This window comes from Lampetra planeri, chromosome 58 (assembly GCF_965212315.1).
Source record: "Lampetra planeri chromosome 58, kcLamPlan1.2.h2, whole genome shotgun sequence".
In the NCBI taxonomy this organism is placed as follows: domain Eukaryota; kingdom Metazoa; phylum Chordata; class Hyperoartia; order Petromyzontiformes; family Petromyzontidae; genus Lampetra; species Lampetra planeri.
Genome location: NC_136164.1, coordinates 555304 through 576163, shown reverse-complemented (window position 1 = coordinate 576163; position 20860 = coordinate 555304). Strand labels below are relative to the sequence as shown.

At 45.0% G+C, this 20860-nt stretch overlaps 2 protein-coding genes across 3 annotated transcripts; both read left to right on the top strand.

Annotated features, from left to right (window-relative positions):
* The first annotated feature begins 471 nt into the window (after nt 1–471).
* On the top strand, nt 472–1828 carry LOC144735948 (olfactory receptor 52D1-like). The gene has a single exon (XM_078618543.1). The coding sequence runs from the start codon at nt 600–602 to the stop codon at nt 1620–1622; it is 1023 nt and encodes a 340-aa protein (XP_078474669.1). The 5' UTR covers nt 472–599; the 3' UTR covers nt 1623–1828.
* A 16028-nt stretch (nt 1829–17856) lies between these two features.
* Nucleotides 17857–20319, top strand: LOC144735981 (olfactory receptor 52D1-like). 2 transcript variants are annotated; one of them, XM_078618587.1, is made up of 2 exons: nt 17857–17937; nt 19170–20319. In XM_078618587.1, the coding sequence occupies exon 2, from the start codon at nt 19204–19206 to the stop codon at nt 20182–20184; it is 981 nt and encodes a 326-aa protein (XP_078474713.1). In that variant the 5' UTR covers nt 17857–17937; nt 19170–19203; the 3' UTR covers nt 20185–20319. The 2 variants fall into 2 exon arrangements, with proteins under 2 accessions (XP_078474713.1, XP_078474712.1); XM_078618586.1 differs by lacking the exon at nt 17857–17937 and adding an exon at nt 18072–18161.
* Nucleotides 20320–20860: the final 541 nt, after the last annotated feature.

Sequence of the window (20860 nt, the reverse complement as noted above, 5' to 3'; positions counted from 1 at the left end):
GCTGGATCGACTTTGCCATTCACTTTCTCATCAGCAGAGTCAGGTTTGCTAAACATCATCATCATCATTATCATCAACCTGGATCTACCGATTGCTGAATGAATGCCTCTGTAATCCATCGCCAAAATATTATTCTGATGCAAAAATCCATTAAAGCTGATTTCATTGCTCCATGTCCAAAGTGGAGTCCTCTCAGGGGCTATCATCCCATTGCTAGATGAGATTATTTTCTATTCTAGGTTAGGGCTTGTGTAATTAAAAAACTAACTATAAACTATTCGTTTTATATTTTACCAGGATAAGGCCAACTGAGATATCAAACTTTTTTGAGAAGCGACCTGGCCACAAATGATAGCTCAACGAAGTAGCTTATCGTCACGTGGAAATTTAAAGCAGCCATATAATCTAACCGCATGTTGATTCTAAATGTGGAGGAGAAAACCGGAGGACCCGGAGGAAAATCCACGAGATCATAGGGAGAGAGATACGCAAACTTAAAATATACAGGCGTCAGGGTCAGGATCGAACCGACAACCTCCTGTATACCCAGCGAGGTAGTTAACATCTCGCCACCGTGGTGCCTTTGTTTACACAGCAGTATGGTACACTTACAAAGTTCTCTGTTCATATGTACGTACAGGTGTCCTGGGCTGATGGAGCTGAACGTAACAGAGGCCATGCAGATGACTCCTCCAGGAATGATCTTCATGACGGGTCTCCTGCGCGAGCCGGAGAGCACGAGGCCTCTCGTGTTCACATTTATATTTGTGATGTACGCCCTCACTCTTATCGCAAACACATTGCTGGTTCTGGCCACCTTGCGAGAGGAAGAGCTACACAAGCCCATGTACATCTTCATGTGTGCACTTTTCATGAATGGAATTGTTGTGAGCACCAACACGCTGCCAAGAATCATGTATGATCTCGTGTCCACCAATATAATTTCCTTTCCCGGTTGTGTCATACAAATGAGCTTCATCCACACCACGAGTCTATTCGAATGCTTTATATTGGCTGCAATGGCAGCGGATCGGTACGTGGCTATATGTAAACCCCTCCACTATAGTTCCATCCTCACGTCTGTACTCGCTGTTAAAATATGCTTCGTATTAGTTGTGATTTCATCCTTAATGTTATCAGGAGAAATGGTATTGGCAAGCCTTATTCAGCTATGCAGCAAGCCAAGAATTGTATGGATGCCAAGTTGTGATTTTATGTCATTGACAAAAATGAGCTGTGAAGATGTAACCATTAACATCATATATGGGTACGTTATTACAGCTGTAACAGTTTTTGTCTCACTGGGGATCATTGTGTTTTCCTACGTCCGCATTCTCTACGACTGCCACAAGTCCAACCAGCGCAAAAGTCAGCGTAAAGCAGTCAGCACGTGCGTTACTCACTTCCTTGTCCTCATTACCTTCTATGTCTTCTTCCTTTTCATGGTCTTACATCATCGCATTCCGAGCTCTACAGTCATCCCCATCACGATCCGTTCAACCCTCAGCTCACTCTACTACATCTTCCCTCCCGCGCTCAATCCAATTATTTACGGCCTTCGTACGGCTGAGATTCGGCAGAGTTTAGTGAAAATGTTAAAGTATAAAGTTGAGTCCATTTAAAAAAACAAGCATCGAAATTTCGTTGGATGTGCACCAAAGTAGAAACTCGATACGATGCGCCCAAAATATCAAATACCTAATTATTCTATAAGCATAGGTTTTACCCTTTCATAAAAAAAATTCTAAATATAAATGTGAACTGACATTCAATTTCAACCGTTTGAGACATCACGAGAACTGATTTTGACACACCACCACCCCACAAGATTTTCTGACCAGGGTAGCGAATCGCGGGAAAATAAGTAATGCTTGCAAACATTTGTATCTATTTTTTTATATATCGTGCCGATTTATAATTCTCTGTTTCATTTGCTATATAGTACTAACCAAGTGCCAACCATGAGTCCACAGCCGTGCCTCCCCTGTGCTTTCCCGCTTCCCTCTCCCTCATCCGCTCTCAATTCCCTCCCTCTCACATCACCCACTCTCAGCTATCACCACCCGACCTAATTAACTTCCCTTTATCTAATAACTCTCTGTCCTCTCCCACGCGACTCACTCTCTCTCATTGGCCTATCTTGCCTAACTCAACTGTGTGTGTGCTCACTCCGATCTATAAATGTCCTGACAGTGGCATTGTCTTTATGCTGTTCGTCTTTTGGCGTCTAACACTGTTTGAGACTGGGCTCTAAAGAAAGCTGTCTCTGGTGTGAACCAATCAGTTTCAAAAACAACGCATATACTTCCAGAGTATATTTTTGTTTGCATGTTCACCACAAGTATGTGTGGTTAATGCAGACATGATTCCTTGAATAAAGTTTCTATTTGGTGTTTTAACATTTTAACACCAGTTTTATTGCTAGAAAGGGTAAAATCAATTCTTGTATTTTGAAACTGGCATGAAAGTTCCCATGATGTAATACACGTGCTATGTTCTGGTTTTGTCAGGGATTGCGATTAGTAGCTGTGAAGGATGCAATTGTGTTAATAATTTAAATAAACGAGTTATTTTTTTTCAATGCATATATTTAGGCCGAATTAGAATAGCCAGTGTCTATGAATATAAGGCTATAGTTCTGTACTTTAGTCATATGGCCATATTGCTAATCATTGTTTACTAATCACATGTCATTCGTGTGTTGTTAATTAAATATAGCATTGAAAAACACATTGTATATCAATAGCATTATATAGGTGACGGAAAGGCTATGGAACTAATCTGCGGGCGATACCTTTTATTGGGACTATTTTTGGGTAAACATTCATCCGCAACTCAGATGTGAAGGAAATGATTCGGGTTGAAATGTAATAATTATTTTAGAACGAGTCTTGATGTCGGAGCTAAATACAATGTATGAAAACACTAAAAACTAAACTCTTTTCTTTTACCAGGTAAGGCACCACTGAGCGATGTAGCTCACTTTCAGAAGCGATCTGGCCACGAATGATAGCTCAACGAAATGGCTTATCATGTGGAAATGTATAGCAGCCAAATACTCTAAATTTAACATATCGCCAATTATCGACATTATACATAACTTATGTAATACCTCCTTAATTGTCGACAACATGTGAAATAATTTGTAGGAATTAAACTATTACGTTTGTTGCACGCATTAATATAACAAATAAAATTATACATTTCATAATCGAGGACACATTCAATCAACAGGTGTTAAACATATGAAATAATACAAAATACATTTGTAAAAAGAATTCGTCGATTAAATTTAGTCGATTATCAATTGCGTATGCCTACTCAATCGACAGCGAAGAGAATACGCGGTCACATGTTACCTCCGTTCAACTCGGCTCGCAGAGGGTCTGCGATGTATTTCTCTGGTCTGGTGGTCACAGAGCCCTTCACAAATCATGAGACCATCTTCGTGAAGGCAATATCCCGTGTGTGTGTGTGGGAAACAACATGGGGGAGCGGTAGTGCCGTGGTTAGCGTGCTGCGCTACGAACCCGGCCACCCGGGTTCGATTCCCAATCACGTCCAATACCGGTGACAATTATCTCAAGCAGTCCTGTGCCTCCTCGAGGTCGACTCAGTCGCAAATGAGTACATGATACGGTGTGTAAACATCGCCAATGGAGAGACAAAGGCGGCCAGGCGTGGTAGTGGCCACCAACCCCCTCGTGTGCCGTGCCGGCCTTCATAGGTGCTCGCTAACAACACTTGCCCCAACAGTCTGGTAAGGCTACACAACGGATCTTTGTCTTTGTTTGGGAAACAACATCCTTAAATATAGACACATTCACCCGTGTTAATGGTGCAACAAATGTAAAATTAACTCTCCAGCAGTCGTGTGCGACTGTGGTTATCCAGAATAGACCATACAACATATAACGCGCAATGCCCCGATCCACACATACGAAAGAGACATCACAGCGACGATGCACTCTGCTGCTCCTGACGCGGTTGTCTGGGCTTGATCACCTGAATGTGACATTGGAGTTGTTGCTCTGTATCTACACCATCAGCCCCATACGAAATAAGAAGAATGGTGAAACATCGTTAATTTCGTGAAATAAACCAAAATCAAATGACAGCTGCTTGCTTGGGATTGCTTCCTGATTTAACGCAGCTGGTAGTAATAATGTATTTTGTATTATACTGTACAGGGTGTTTAGTTTTGTTTACCTGGGATTGGAGTGGCTTGCTCGGCTGTCTGCAATATCTTGCGCCCTCCTCTGACTCAGTGGGCGTCACGATGGCTAGGAGATGTTAACTACCTCGCCTGGTATACAGGAGGTTGTGTGTTCGATCCCGACCCTGCCACCTGCTGTATATTTGGAGTTTGCATGTCTCTCCCCGTGGTGGCATTAATTTTTCTCCGGGTCCTCCGATTTTTCCCTCCACATTTAGAAACATGCATTTAGAGTATTTGGCTGCTTTAAATGTATCACGTGATAAGCCATTTCATTGGGCTATTATTTGTGGCCACGTCGCTTCTGAAAAAGAGCAATATAGCTCAATGGGCCTTACCTTGTAAAATAAAAATAGAAGATAGAAATAGTATATTTGGAGTCTGCGTGTCTCTCTCCCCATGGTCGCGTGGAATTTTTCTCTGGGTCCTCTGGTTTGATTCTCTCCACGTTTAAAATCAACGTCACGCGTTCAAAATATTTGACTGATATAAATTCATACGTGATGATAAGCCACTTCGCTGAACTATCATTTGTGATAGCCAAGTCATATAAAAAAAAAAGCTATACAGCTCAGTGGGCCTTACCTGGTCAAATAAAAAATAGTTTAAGTTAAATAGACTCACTATCCACGTGCATAATGAGCCAGATGGGGAGGCAGGCGCCATGAAGGGTTGAGGGAAGGTGGATCTGTGGCCACCTATAGCACAGAAATGTATCTGAAGGAGAGGTTACGTCCAAAGGATGTGCGCGCTGCTGGTAATATACAACAAAACATACAGCAATATAAAAAAAACTTTACAAAAAGTGATCAATTACACTTGCCAATTTTTATCGTTGTCAAATCATAGTTGCAAGTTACAATGCGAGAAAGGCAATGCGAGAAAGGCGACGAGAGTTGTCCCTCATTGTGGCATGCGATGTGTCGCCATGCGCTTTGAGTGTTTCCTCCGTTTGTTTTGCCAAAAAAGGCGACTTCAAGGGGATTCGCGTAGTTGTTTGGGTTACAAATAAATACTTTGCTCAGGAAAGTATATTACGCAATGATATATCTCTAAAACTGTTTCAGTGGCCACGACTAAACATATCGCACCTCCGATTAGCACGGTTGACGACGTATCGTGCGAGACTTTCAACATACATGAACCTCCGATGAGCAAAATTGGCTACGTACGGTGCGAAAGAAGGTCAACATATATATATCTCCGATTAGCACGATGGACTACGTACCATCTGAAAGACGTTCAACATACATATATCTGAACTGATTTTTTTTAATGGACTTGCATTGGCAGACTGCTGTGCTGTGGACCAGCATGGGGCAGGGTCAGTAATGTAGCGCGACTGCCCCCTAATGACTGCGCGTCGCACACAGCAGGGTGCTCTGTCCGGTGCTGCACGAAAGACAACGGCTCTGCACAAATGTCGCGGCCAGGGGCGAAACTATGGTTGGGGGGTTGTGGCAGCGTTATGTGACGCATAGGGACCCAGTCGGCCACAAGGGGGCCCCTAATCAACAGATAAACAAGTAACAAAATGTAAAGAAAAATATTTTAACAAAAATATATATTTTTAATTACTATAAATGCGTAAAAACATTGTCACGAATGAAAACATTATACTTCCGAAAAAACCTCGCGTGAAATCTAGTAGCGCTACTGCTGGTGTTTGTTACTGAACACCAGGATTTTTTGCTAACTGACATGCACATCAAAGCAAGACGTACGACTACTTAATTGTGAGCATTGTACCTTGACATCTTTTAATACTGTCACTGTGAGACTGTTCCGCTGAACCCAATACACGGTGCAACTATATATAGTTATAGCCTACATATGATTGTATACGTGTTAAAATATCCGTAGCTATTTCAGTAAAAGTGAGTCGGGAGAAAGGAGAGGGGCCCACAGTCGCATCTTGCATAGCCCACCCCCCGTTGTAAGAGGTAGCTGCGCCCCTGGTAATCTGCGTGCATTGATGATGCGTTGATGACGAAGAGTTCGCAATGACGCATTTTCAGATGAGTTGCACACTCGCCCAGATGCGCTGCTGTTCAGAAGATGAATCACTGGTCTGAGGGGGAACTCGGTGGGGGGCGAGGTATGAAGTTCGGCCCAACCCTGTCATTACAGGAATAGAAGTCTCTACTGCCTTGTGCAGCGCTTTGTGGCTGTAACTTGTTGCATGGTCAAGCGCTGTGCAACTCTGGGAGCGTGCTTTGTGTTTCGTTCTGATCTAATTACAAACTGCAAGAGGTCTGTCCAGTGAAGGAGGCTGTGCTCAGTCTGCCAAGTAAAATATCCTTTGGCTGTGGACTTTCTGTTCGTTGCAGAACACGTCTAAATTGAAAGCTAATTTATTTAGAACTGCTTTTTGCACGGTTGGCGACGTACGATGCAAAAGAGGATCTACACACATGCTGTACACACTTAGAGGCCCGCAGACTCACACAGAGACCCACATACTCACACAGACACTCAAAGACTCATAGAGATCTATAGACTCATACAGATATCCATGGACTCACATAGAGACCCAAAGACTCACATTGATTGGAAATAATTTCTTTCGAACTTATTTTTGTGTTTAGTTTGTTGTCCTTCCCCCGCACCCCAGATTATCGCGATTGGCAGCATACGGTTCGAAATAAGTTCAACACACACATACATCACAGGGCCCGGGGCCAATCTGTCTCTAGGAATTTATCCAATGGGGGGATGAAGGTGGGAGCAAACACGCAAGGATAATGTGGAATGCGCGTGGAAAGTGCTACTCGTTCTCTATGTGTTGCCTGCCCATCCCTGTCCGTGAAGCACGGACATGGCTCGCGTGATGAGGTGCTGATGAGGTGGTGAGAATCTCTTTCTCGAGCGTACATGGGGCAATGGAATTTGGTGTAGCCGAAAACAAGTTTCCGTGATTTAGACTACCATGCATCCATTCCCATTGCAGTTACTGTGTCGCATGATGCTGCCACATAGCAGCGTTACGCGACGCATAATTGCGCCCCTGCTGATCCACATCACAATGTACTGCGCCTACCCATCCTGATAGTGGCCCTGTGTCACAAATATGGAGCGGCCCCCGCGTTTACGACGTAATGCGTCCTGGAAGCCCTGCCGTAAATCCGACCCTATTTTCCTCTAGACCAGTGGTCGGCAACCTGCGGCTCCGGAGCCGCGTGCTGACTCTTTTTCTGCCCCTTTGCGGCTCTTTTGCTGCCCCCTTGCGGCTATTTGGCTGCCCCCTTGCGGCTCTTTTGCTGCCCCCTTGCGGCTCTTTGGCTGACCTCTTGCGACTCTTTGGCTGACCTCTTGTGGCTCTTTGGCTGACTTCTTGCGGGCAGCCGTTTTTTTTAAAGAAAAAAACCGTTAACCTCAAACATAATTCAACACAAATATAATAAGCAAATTATTAAATATAGCAGAGAATGGTTCACTATGGAATGCCTTGGTGACAACAAAATGTACAACAGTCAAACTGTATTGTTGAAGAATAACTAAGTGAAGAATATAGCTAAATAGACGCGGTTTATTCCATCACCTATTTTGTTTATTTAAATCAGAACGTGTTTGTCATCGGCCGTTTACCTGCTGCTGTGTTTGTGTGCAGGTACCTCTGTGCGTGTGATGCGGCTTCTGGAACTATTTTGATCAAAGACAAAAACAAAAAGAACAACGGCTCTTCTTCTTATCTTACCTTTGAACATTTGCCGAACCCCTGCTATAGAGAGTAGAAACACAGAAACATCACTTGCCGAAGTGTTTGTCCTTTTATCAGCCATATTTAACAGGGGGTTTAGTAGGTGGAATTCCGCACACAAAAAACACTTGATAACAAGAGCCCCACGCCAAGTCACATCGCAAACCAGACTTGGCTCCGTTCAAACGCGTTCAGAGTCGTGTTGGAAGGTGCCTCTTAAATCAAGTCTCTGCGGTGTAAATCGATGCACGACGGCAATGCATGAACGTCGTAAAGGTGGATCGTTGTAAATCGGACCACCGTACACCAGATACCCCTTGAATAGTAAATTTTGTTGTGGGTTTACTTTCCAACACAACCGGTTAGTGCTGAAATAGTAACTTACGTGACAAACCTTACTAATTGGCTGTGTCGGGTGGTGGCGGGTTTAACGATACATTTATATTTACGCGATCTAACCCAAACATATTTTATTAAGGATACTGGATCCGAGTTATTGTAAAGGTGTCAAAGTGGGAGTGTGCTGGGAGAAGAGGGGAGAGAATGTAGAGGAGAGTGAAGAGGGGGGAAGGACTGTATCATGAATGAGGTTGTAATTCTCGTCGTTAGTGTCGCGAGTGTCGCATTCAAGGAAGGTGACCTCTGTTATGGATAATATTGGTCGCGAAAGCCTACGCGCTAAACGGATACCTCGGTAAATTTCAGTAATCAAAATATAAATATTATTTTTTTACATTTCCACACGAAGGCATTGCAAATTCCAAGAGTTTATCTGGAGGGAGTTACATGAATCTCCCCCGCGGATGACGACCGAAAGTGCAGTTCCGCCATTTAAAATAATCAGAGACACCCCCCCCACACCCAATCAAATCACGCGCGGGGAGCACGAATTGTACATGCCGCCTTTGTGTTTGGTCAGGCTCTAAGAAGCCCGTGCGTAAACACTGAACTGCGTTACATGTTAAACTTCTATCACACCGTACGTAGCCAACTGCGCTAATCGGAAGCGTGGGGAAATGACAACAAACTAAACACAAAAAGCAGTTCTAAAGAAATGAGTTTGTCAATCTCGATGATGATTTAAAAGTGCGTAGCTCCAGTGGATTCTTAATGTCGGAAGAAAGAGCGTTCCAGACGGGTACAGAAGCACATCCGACAGTGCCATGCAGTTACCGTCTCTGTTCGATGGCTAGCCAAAAGCCGCGTGATGGTTAATTTACCTTGACGAGATCAGCAAGGTGTCGTGGTTCATTTGTAGAAAGCACTTTGTTTGTAATGAGTGCGACCTTAGAATGTATTTGTTCAGCAACCAGAAGCCAATGCAGCTCAGCGAGCACCGGACGGACATGGTTAGGATGATCTTGCAGTACCCATCACGACGCGTGTCAAAGATAGTTGTACACGGCTACACGCTGCAGCTTGGTGATTAATGTTTTGGCAGACGCCCCGTAGAGTAGTGAGTTGCAATAATCGAGTCTTGTCGATACTATGCTGCAGGCCACCATAGCCATGAGAGTCTCTTCGTCTGGCTCTCCGAGCCTCTTGCATTGAAACTCACGTGTGCTATTCTGACTCGGGAATTAAGACGGATCATTCGATGACCACTCTGACATCAGTGACGATGAAGAAGTGTTCGGTGTTTGTTGAACACTCATATCTCTATGTGGTGTACCGTGTTGAGTACTCACTCATGGAACATCAAGGAAGATATTCCTGTCTCTTACTTTCTACTGGTGAAATCCAACGAATGTATCAGAAAGTTATTTTAACAATGGAAGAATGTTTTAATCAAATGGACCCAGACCAAAAAGGAACATACAGTCTGTTCCCCTTTAAGGCTGCGTGTTTTCATAACGCGAATTGGATATAACGCGATCGAGCGAACGGAACTACGTCGCAGCGCGAGCAGGAATAAGCGGTCGTACGGCTGTCTCGGCGTAGCATCACCAAACAAGGCGTTGGGATGCTGCTGGATGTTTCTAGATGCTGCTACCACGCTCAACCTCAGTCTTTGTTCACCCTGCGTACCTCACGTGTTATCGCGGACTGTGGTTTATCCCTATATTATTTATTATAACGCGATCTTCCCATAACGCAGTGTTATTCAGGAATGCAACTACTACCGCTGCGGTAGTTGCTAAGCAATACAGTTGCTGTGCACAGTGAGTGGGTGATTGTGTGAGTGAGTGGGTGAGTCAGTGACTATAGATGAGTGAGTGGGTGAGTGAGTGTGTGAGTGAGTGAGTGGGTGAATTAGTGACTAGATGAGTGAGTGGGTGAGTGTGTTGTTGTGACCTGTCGTGTGGTGAGTAAATGGGAGAGTTAGTGGGTGATTGTGTGAGTGAGTGGGTGAGTCAGTGACTATAGATGAGTGAGTGGGTGAGTGAGTGGGTTAGTGAGTGTGTGAGTGAGTGGGTGAGTGTATTCTTGCAATCTCCATTGTGGTGGTTGACCATAGTATATGCAAGACCGAGGCCTCAACATGGGCGGACAAGTCGATGGTAGTAGCGATAGAAGAGTGATTGGGAGAGACACACGAGCAAGGAAGACTTCGGCCTCAAAGAGACAACCCGGAGGAGTTGCTTTGACCGTGCACTACGGCGGTTGTGGGATAATGTAAGTAGAAAGGAAGGTTCCTTGGTTGGCAGCTTTGATAGCGTGAGGGACAGCGAGTGCTACTGCTGCCATGCTGCTGAACCTGGCTCATTAGAGAACTCCACAGATGCATCATCACCTGTTCACACCTTTGCAATTCCCACGAGTTCGCATGTCCCCCCCCCCCCCCCCAAGTGGTCAAATCAAAAGTTGTTGGACTTCTTGTGAACGTTGAGGATTCACTTTGGGAGGGATCTGCTGTGTTCCCGAGTTAATTGGACGCGAGAGAAGTGGAGCGTAGAGATTCAACTTAGAGACCCCCCCCAGGGAGATGGCTTCGGGTTGAGAGACGACGCCTGCTGATAAACTCAAAAGCGCTGTCCTCACGCCCGCCCTAATCACAACACCCGCCACTCTATCGTGGTGCTTTTATTCGCTCCCAGTAACTTAATCCGAGGTTTAGATAGATATGCGTGCATCCTTGGTTGCCTTAATATAGGCACGCACGTAGGTTTACTTGATTGTGTGATTGTATAATTGATATGACGCATTTAGTTGTTAGCGTTTCGTACTTTGTTGTAAGTTATGGCGTCTTGAGTTGCAGTGGTAGCCACGATATCAGCTGTAATTGAATTTCATTGTTGTATTGTATTCCTTAAAAGGCTATGAAGATCAGGTAGTGGGACAGGTATGAAGGTAAGATATAACATATACGTTTTTTGTACACTCATGCAAACAAAATTACAGTATTTGTAAAATTATCCACGAGTCAATGTATGTTAAACACATGCATACTAATTAGAAACGTGCGCACACTTGTTGACCCGTTCTATAATAAGGTATTGAATAATACTGTGCATTGTATTCAGACTGCTTAAGTAGTAATAATTCTATATCACGCATTGCAAAGTTTCTGCAGCTCATTTCTATCACACGACAGTTTCCTCAAATTAACACGCAGTAGTAGTCGGAGGCTTTCGCGAGCAATATTATCCATACGTTTTATTTGGATTAGATCGCGTAAATATAAATGTGTCGTTAAACCCGCCACCACCAGACACAACCAATTAGTAAGGTTTGTCACGTAAACCAAACATGCCAAATAAGTTACGAGTTCAGCACACCAGTGTGTTGGAGAGTAAACCCCCTCTCCAGCACACAATTGTAAATGTGGGTTTACTCTCAAACACACAACCGGTGTGCTAAACTAGTAACTAAATGGCACGTTTTTGTTTACGTGACAGCCCTTACTAATTGGCTGTGTCGGGTGGTGGCGGATTTAACGACACATCTATATTTACGCGATCTAACCCAAACAAACTTTTGAACAACACGAGTTTAGAACTATTCAATATTATTGCCTTGTTTGTAAACACCACATTTCCTTGATATTATACGGAGTATATATAACGTGTTCGTTAAGCAATTCAATATATCTGCGGGAAAAACACAACTGTAATACGTAAATCTATGGCGATTATTCAAGGCAGAATGGAATAAAAAATGTATCAATTCAAGAGGAGAGGATATATATATTTTTTTCATTTTACCAGGTAAGGCCCACTGAGCTATATAGCTATTTTTCTGAGGCCACCTGGTCACAAATGATAGCTCAACAAAGTGTCTCTAAACACGTGATGTTGATTTTAAATTTAAAGGAAAACCCGGAGGACCCGGAGAAAAATCCACACGACCACGGAGAACACACAAACTCCAAATATACAGCAGGCTAATCAAACTTAACAGTGAAAATCAAAGTCAACTTGTGGCAATGTAACAAGTGTTCAATTATGCGCTGTGACATATGGATCAGAAACATTGCCAAAGATAAAAAAAACTTCAAATATAGATTAAAGATAAATGGAATAAAAGCTGAAAAGTGTGCAGAGAAGCATGGCTACGTGCATCAAAATCAGAATATTTATACTGGAGGAATCCGATGAGCATGCTTGGCAATCCATTGAGACAGACCAATGATGCAAGTTAAGAGACATCACATTGACTTTCGATTTAAAGCTTTCGTGACTGCAGGGATTCATCTTCTTGGTTCTTTCGGTAAAGTCACGTAGAAGGGAAGGAATAAAATGATAAAAATAAAACATAATAAAATCATTCTCACGACGTTTCGGCCACAACGCAAGCAGCCGTCCTCAGGTGAAGACCAGGTCTGTCGGGGAGACAGCGTCTGAATGAAACACCACCACGCTTGGAGTGTATATTTAAGCTGGGTTGTAAGGGGGGAAGGGAGCCTTGACAAAATAATATCAATAGGAATTTAGCATATTTATGGAAAATGCAGGCATGTGATTAGGGTGGTGAATAGTAATAAACCACCCTATACCTATATAGGGTGGTGTATAGTAATACAGTATATAATTTAATGTTGGGTTTGTCTATGGCAGCATATAGTACGGGATAGACCCGTGTGATGTAAGGGAAAAAAGTTTAGCTGGAAGCATATTATATTTTTTGCGACATAGAATTGTAATGTATTACTTATTGTTAGTAGCTCAGCTTATTGGAGAGTATATTTAGTATACTGATGATACTATATAGTTTATACTTTAGTTTTTTACGTGGTTGTTTAGTTACTGCAGCTACATACTATTAACATTCCTTCCCTTTATTAATGCTACCCCTATCCCCTCTCTTTTGATGCTGCTAATCCTGCATAATGCACGGGCATAATATGACTTTGAAACCCCCCGCCCACCTCCTACGCATATCACAAGTAGTACTAATCACATTCCTGCATTTCCCATAAATATGCTTAATTCATATTGATATGCAAATTATTTTGTCAAGGCGCCCTTCCTCCCTTCCAACCCAGCTTAAATATACGCTCCAAGCGTGGTGGTGTTTCATTCAGACGCTGTCTCCCCGACAGACCTGGTCTTCACCTGAGGACGGCTGCTTGCGTTGTGGCCCAAACGTCGTGAGAATTATTTTATTATGTTTTATTTTTATTATTGTATTACTTCCCTTCTACGTGACTTTACCGAAAGAACCAAGAAGATCACATTGACTGTAAAGAAAAGCAAGTGGGTTGGGTACAATCTGGCAGTAGGGGTGGCAGCTGACGTGCATACTGCTGACAGAATGGCAGTCAAAGGAGGAGACGGAGAGACGATGGCATCAGTTTCGGAGGGAGGAGGGTTGTGGATCGGGGCGTCGTTGCCTGGCAGACAACGGTAGGACGCTGTGCGCGAGTCTAAATGTTTGTAGTGTATAGCGTAGTGTGTGTAGTGTATAGCGTAGTGTGTGTATTGTATAGAAGTGTATAGTATAGTATGTTTGTATTTTGAACTTCGCTCGCATCGTACGTAGCCAACCCTGCTATAATGGATGATATTGGTCGCGATAGCCTTCGTGTTAAACCCAACCCTGCTAATCGGAGGTGTGGGGGAAGAACAGTAAACTAAACACAAAAAAGCAGTTCTAAAGATTAGTTTTCAATATAGTTGAGTGGCGTAGTGTGTAGTGTATAGTCGTGTAGTATATAGTGTAGGTTATAGTCGTGTATAGTAATGTATTGTAGTATATAGCGTAGTGTGTGTAGTATAAAGGAGTGTATAGTGTAGTATGTATATCTGTATGTTGAACTTCGTTAGCACCGTACGTAGCCAACCGTGTTTCATTGGAGGTGTGGGTATATCGCAATCATCGTTTGCCACCGGTATCAGGCAGCCTTCCAGCCTTGTGGTTTCCTGCTCTAACGAGAAAGACGGTCCGAATAGCTCCATCTCGCGAGTTAACTTTTCCCAATTATGTCCTGGGTTGTGTTTTTCTTTCTCAGGTGTAAATCGCTCAAATCCACGGTTTTAGTGGCGATTCCAGCCTCCGCAGTCCCGAGTGAAAGGGGGGGGACCAACACCGCGAGTCGTGGCTGAAGGAGCTCACGTCCAGTGTCAGGCTTCAAGTTCGTTTGTTTAGCCAGGTGAGAAGCCAAGAGGCCAGCGTGAGTCTCATTCGCAAAAGTTACCAACATGCCACCACTAGCAAATCGCGTTCAAAGAAGCACAGCAATGAAGCAAATATAAATTGGAGCAAAAACAAGCACGTTCGAGAAGATAAAAAAGCAGTGCTAAAAACCATATTCATTAGATAAATACATTTCCAGCAACGCGCACGTTGGATCGGGACAAATTCATTGTGAAAACCCCGCATCGTACAACACACGTACAGGAGCATTGACGTAGATTCAGGGCGATCGTCGCACTCGTCTGTCCAAGCGACAATGGAGTGTGTCCGATGCGACTGCCAGTGAAGGAATTTCAGAGAATTGTTCAGTTTAAACACACAAACACGTGCATTGCGTGTATAAAAATACTAAAAATCCGTATGCATTATGCAAAGCGACCAAATAAAAAATAACTGCATTTGGGTGATCTTAATTCACCTTTAAAAATTTGCAAATATGACTAACCGGCAGGCCAGCGGTGAGACAGAGAGACATTTGGCCACGTTTGGTCAAGTTGTTGATGTTCATTTAAAACAAGATGACCAACATGCAGTTCCTGAGTTGAATAAAGGCAGAACGTTCCCAGTACATCAATGGTATCTGCATACATTGGGAAAGTAGTTGCTACCAACTCAGTATCCGATCATTGAGTAATGCTGTTCATTATAATATTTTTCCTGCAAGATCCCTGGAGATGGGATATCTCATTTGCAAGGCTGTCCAGGGGTGTTTATTGGCATGTACACAGCAAACACAATGACGTGTTTACACACACACACGTATACACAACAGCCGCCATTCGCCAATAAGTGGCGGTGACGTCACCACAGCACTTGTGCCAGGCTAGGTGCATTTTCAGGCCACGTGGAAGTGTCGAAGGCTCGCTGACAAGAAGTCATGGAACATACCCAGATGCCATGGTGTGATTAACGGTGATGACTGGCAGATGCACCACCTGTGCTCCCAGCTGCGCCAACTTGCTCGATTTTTCCACCCGGCGCTCCGCTTGTTGCGAGCGTCGCTCCTCGGTCCTCCGCTGTTGTTGGAGGGCGACTGCCTCCAGCTGCTCAGAAGCGTCCTTCACCATGCTCCTCCACAGAGGCCAATTTTTACACCACTGATATCAATCTTCAGCAAGTCCACTCAGCTGCATATCCTCATCTCTTATCTAGCCCGTGATGCGCCCGTTTAGCTCCCTCGATCCGGTAAAGCAGAAGCTACTTGGGCATGCAGTGGCTGGGCATGCGGGCTACATGACCCTGCCAACGTAGCCTTGGCTGCCAGAGGAGCTCAATGATGGGACTGTGTCCAGATCTTGCAAGGATATGGATCGTAGGCAGGCCAGTCTGAATGTTTCAAAGCGGCAGAGATGTTCCATTAAAGAGGGACCCACATTTCACAAGCATAGAGAAGCGAGGGCATAACTGTGGAGTGACAGGCCAGGAAGCTTCCACACAGCAGCGTTAGGCAGCTATGAAAAGATGATGCCGCTCGACTGATTCGGAGTGAGACCTCAGCTGCCAAACCAGAGCTGCTCATCAGCACACTGCCCAGGTACGGAAATCTCGCCACTCCGCAAGTCCCATCACCCATGGGGAGTTGAGGGGGCGGAGTGTTTCATGGCACAATATTCCCAGGCAGGCGTCTAATTTTTGTGGTGATGATGGTAAAGTCCCATCTCTTAGTGACACACTCCAGGTGAAGCACGGCGCCTCCATCTCAGAGTGAGCGGCAATCGCCAGATCATCAGAATACATAACATGGTTGAACGTTTCCGGGGTATCAGTTGTATCTGCGTCAGATGGAAAACTTTTCGAACTACGTGATAAAAAAATATGTTAATTAATGTAGGCGCCAGAGGACATCCCTGTCGCACCCCAATGTGAACAGTGGATGGTTCTGACTCCCGGCCCGCAGCTTTACTTGGGTCTGCTCACCATCTCGACGGTCCTTTATGATTGTGAGCAGAGTCAGGAACCCCAAAAACACGAAGAAAAACCCAGAGCCCAGGCCTATTGATGGTATCAAAGACCTTGACCAGGTCACTAAATAAGAGATGTAGGTCCCGTTAAACATCATACACCTCTGTTGTTGCAGACGGACAGAGAATATGGCATATCCGTATTATAACAAAGTCATAGACCCCCCACCCCCATACAGCCTGAACAGACTGTTGGAACAAGTGTTGCGAGTGGGCACCTATGTAGGCCGGCATGGCACACGAGGGGGTAGGTGGCCAACACCAAGCCCGGCTGCCTTTGTCTCCCCAGTGGTGATGTTTAGACACCACACCAGATACTCATTTGAGGCTGAGTCACCCTAGGGAAGGCCCAGGACCGGTTCAGATAATCGTCACTGATGTTGGTGGTCGTAAGCAGGACTCGAACTCAGGTTCAGATCGCAGCGTGCATTACCGCTCCCCACATACCCGTATACATACAGATATACACACACAGATTAATATATACACACACTAATTATACAATCATACATACACACATGCATACAGATATACTATACATACGCGTACATACCCACGATAATATACACGCACACACCCACTCACAAGGAATACATCAACAGATTCGTGGATAGCCAACTCGCACAGTCCCTCATACTCAAACGTACGAAAGGTGGTCCTGGCTGAGGCAACTCTATCGTCCATGCCAACACGAACACTGTGTCGGGCACGAACACGGATCCCACTCCCTCCTCTCTTGTCTCCCCCTTCCCTTTATAGACCCTTCTCTTTCAATTTCCTGCGGGTTTCCCCCCAATCCCATATCCCTAATTTTCCAGACTTTCTTGCCAGCACAATCCTTCCCCCATCTCATTCATGTGCGCGGTCGCCTTGTCCTTTACATCACCCCGCACGCAACCATAATGTGCCCCAATGAACTTTACACACACACATTGTATGTAGCAAAGACGTACACACTTATTCCCTCGTTATTTACGAAATTTGCCATCCGCGAATCACATCTGGAACACGACTGCTGCATCGAGAGAGAGATGAGAATGTGATGACAAAGTGATGAAAAAAAGTAATGGCATGTATTATTTATGTATTTATTTAAGGTAATTTATTTCAAATATAGGTTTTCCTAAGCCAAGATAATTACACGTGTAATATGCTATTCTCTGGAACGTATCCCTTGCGCATAACGAGGGAATACTGTACACACATTCATACACACTTACACACATTCATACACATGCACACTTACACACACATACACACACACAAAGACAAGGGAAAATACTGTATCGCCCTATCTTTGCCCTCCCCCATTGTGCAAGAGCGCAGCTGCGTGGTCACCACATCTACGCCTCTACAGTATATGAGGAACGAAACAGTAAGACTTCTCCACAAATCTGGCTGTCGCCTGATGAAGCTAGTTGTAATTACTGGCGAAACGTCGTACTCAGATTGTAAATATTTTGGCTTGGCTCTCCAACACACCGGTTAGTGCTGTACTAGTGACGAATTGGCACATTCTGTTTACGTGACGACCCTTACGAGTTGGCTGTGTCGAGTGGTGGCGGGTTTTAACGACACATTTATATCTTGATTTGAAGCTTTCGTGACTGCAGTAATCCATACTGTTTGGTTCTTTCGGTAAAGTCACGTAGGTATAAAATAAAATTTATCACGACGTTTCGGGCGCAACACAACAGTCCGTCATCAGGTGGGAAAGCATGGTCTGCTGCTGATGCAAACTGTTTTAAAAGGTTTGAAATGGGTGTAGCCCAAGGGTCATAAAGAAGTGGCTGGGAGATGAGCATGATGTTAAAGTGAGAAATTAGCATGTAACTGGGCACAGAAGTAGCTATGATAATGTGAAAGATTAGCATGATGTTAATGTAAGGAATTCGCATGTAACTGGGCACGAAAGTGGCTATGTTAATGTGAGAGATTAACATGAAATAACAGCTGATATAGGCAGGTATGATGGAACCATCACAGTCAGTTAAGACTTTACCTGGTTAATAACGTCCTTCCAATGATTGCTCAGATTGTACCCATCATCTCGGTTGAAGTTGTGTCTGTGTTTATATATCTGGATGCTTCATGAACAAATCTCTGAAGGTAGCCGCTAGGTTTGCAGAGTATCTCCGTCTTGGAAAATCAATTTCGTGTGAGTCCACAGCGTTAAAACAATGATCGGCAACGGCCGATGTATTGGTCCTACCGTGTTTCAGATCTGCCTTCTGTTCACGAACGCGGTCCGAGATACTGTATTTCGTTTCGTTTCCCCAATGTAACTGCTTCCACAACCACAACTCAGTTTGTAGACACCAGGGTACTGCATGGCAGGAATTACATCCTTTACAGATGGGATTAGATCACGGATTCTGTGTACTGTGTTGAAACGAACCTGGATCCTGTTTGTTCAAGATTTTGGAAATATTTTGGTAACGACTGGTATGTATGGCAAAGTGATAGTTTTGGTTGGCTCCTCAGAAGGTTGTCTCCCCATGGCTGGGGAGGCAGCTTTGCGGATTGTACGGTCCGAGTATCCGTTCATCCTGAGGGCTTGGTGTACGTGCTCCAACTCACTAGCTAGTTGGTGCTGGTCGGAGATGTATTTATATAGTTACGCGATGATATTGTTCGCGAAAGCCTACGTGTTAAACTGACCTCTGCTCTTTATCCCCTCTGCATTGCCCCATCCATCGCTTCCGATTGACGCCAGTCGATCTCCCCGGGCCAGGTTGCGAGTGTTCCGGATGGAGACGAATCTCACGGACGGGGCCCCGAGGGAGGGGCTGATCCTCCCTCCGGGGATGATTCTCATGACGGGTCTCCTGCGCGAGCCGGCCAACACGAGGCCCCTGGTGTTCGCGTTCATCTTGCTCACGTACGCGCTCTCCGTGCTGGGCAGCCTGTGCCTCACGCTGGCCATCGCGCGCGAGGCGCAGCTCCGCAAGCCCATGTACGTGTTCTTATGCGGGCTCGCCCTGAACGGCGTCGTCATGACCACGGCGACGCAGCCGCGGATCCTCTACGACCTCGTGTCCGTCAACGTCATCTCATTCGCCGGCTGCGTCGCGCAAATGTCCGTGCTGCACTTCGCCACCGTCGTCGAGGGCTTCATCCTGGCCGCGATGGCCGTCGATCGCTACCTGGCCATATGCAGGCCTCTCCACTATGGCTCCCTGCTGAACGGCGCGGTCGCGGCTAAGCTCTGCGTGCTGCTGATGGCGCTTGCCGCGCTGTTCGTGTCCGGGGAGGTCATCCTGGGCAGCGTCGTCACATTGTGCACGAAGCCCCGCGTCGTCTCGATGCCGAGCTGCGATTTCATGTCGCTGACGAAGATGAGCTGCGAAGACACCAGCGCCAACGTGGCGTACGGCTACTTCCTCATCGCCGTGCCAGCTGCGGGTTCACTGGGGATAATCGTTCTCTCCTACGTCGGCATTTTGTACGAATGCAAACGGTCCAGCCGTCGAGGTGGGCAGCACAAGGCGATCAGGACCTGCGTCACTCACTTCTGCGTCCTCTGCATCTCCTACGTCTTTGTCATATTCATGGTCTTGCAGCACCGCATAAGCAACTCCGATGCTATTCCCACCGCTGCTCGGTCCATCCTCAGCTCCCTGTATTACATTTTCCCTCCTGCATTGAATCCAATCATTTATGGGCTTCGTACGAGCGAAATCCGACAAAGTTTAAGCAAACTCTTGCATCACAAAGTTATTTCGACTTAGCAAACAATCTGGCACGGCTACAAGGCAGCTGTTATGAATACCTGTTGCATTCGCACTTATCTGGCAGCGCACACAAGTACTAGATTCATTGCGAGGATATTTTAATGATCACAAATTACTTGCCAAAGAGTGAAAGCCGCCTATTACTAATCCCCCCCCCCCGACATAAGTTACAACAACGTATAGTAGGGTTGACGTATTGTAAACTGCACTCATAAGTGGCTGCCACCTATTATTAAGCTCTTGAAATAGACGTAAATATAACGTTCAGGTGTTTGTTTCCGCTTAGGGGCGCCGCGGTGGCGAGATGTTAACTACCTCGCTTGGTATACAAGAGGTTGTGGGTTCGATCCAGACCCCATCGCCTGTGTATTTGGAGTTTGCGTGTCTCTCTCCATGCGGTCGTGTGGATTTTTCTCCGGGCCCTCCGGGTTTCCCCTCCACATTTAGAAACATGCGCCGAGCTGTTTGGATACTGCTATAGATTTCCATGCGTAAACCAACTTCATTGGGCTATTATATTGTGATAGCCAGATCGCTTTTGAAAAAAAGAGGCTATTATAGCTGAGTGGGCCTTACCTGATAAAATAAAAAAGCATTGTATAGTTTAAAATAGTTGAGTTTAATCATGTCATTGAATGGGGACCGCAGAGCTTGGGCAATTGGTGGTGCTGGT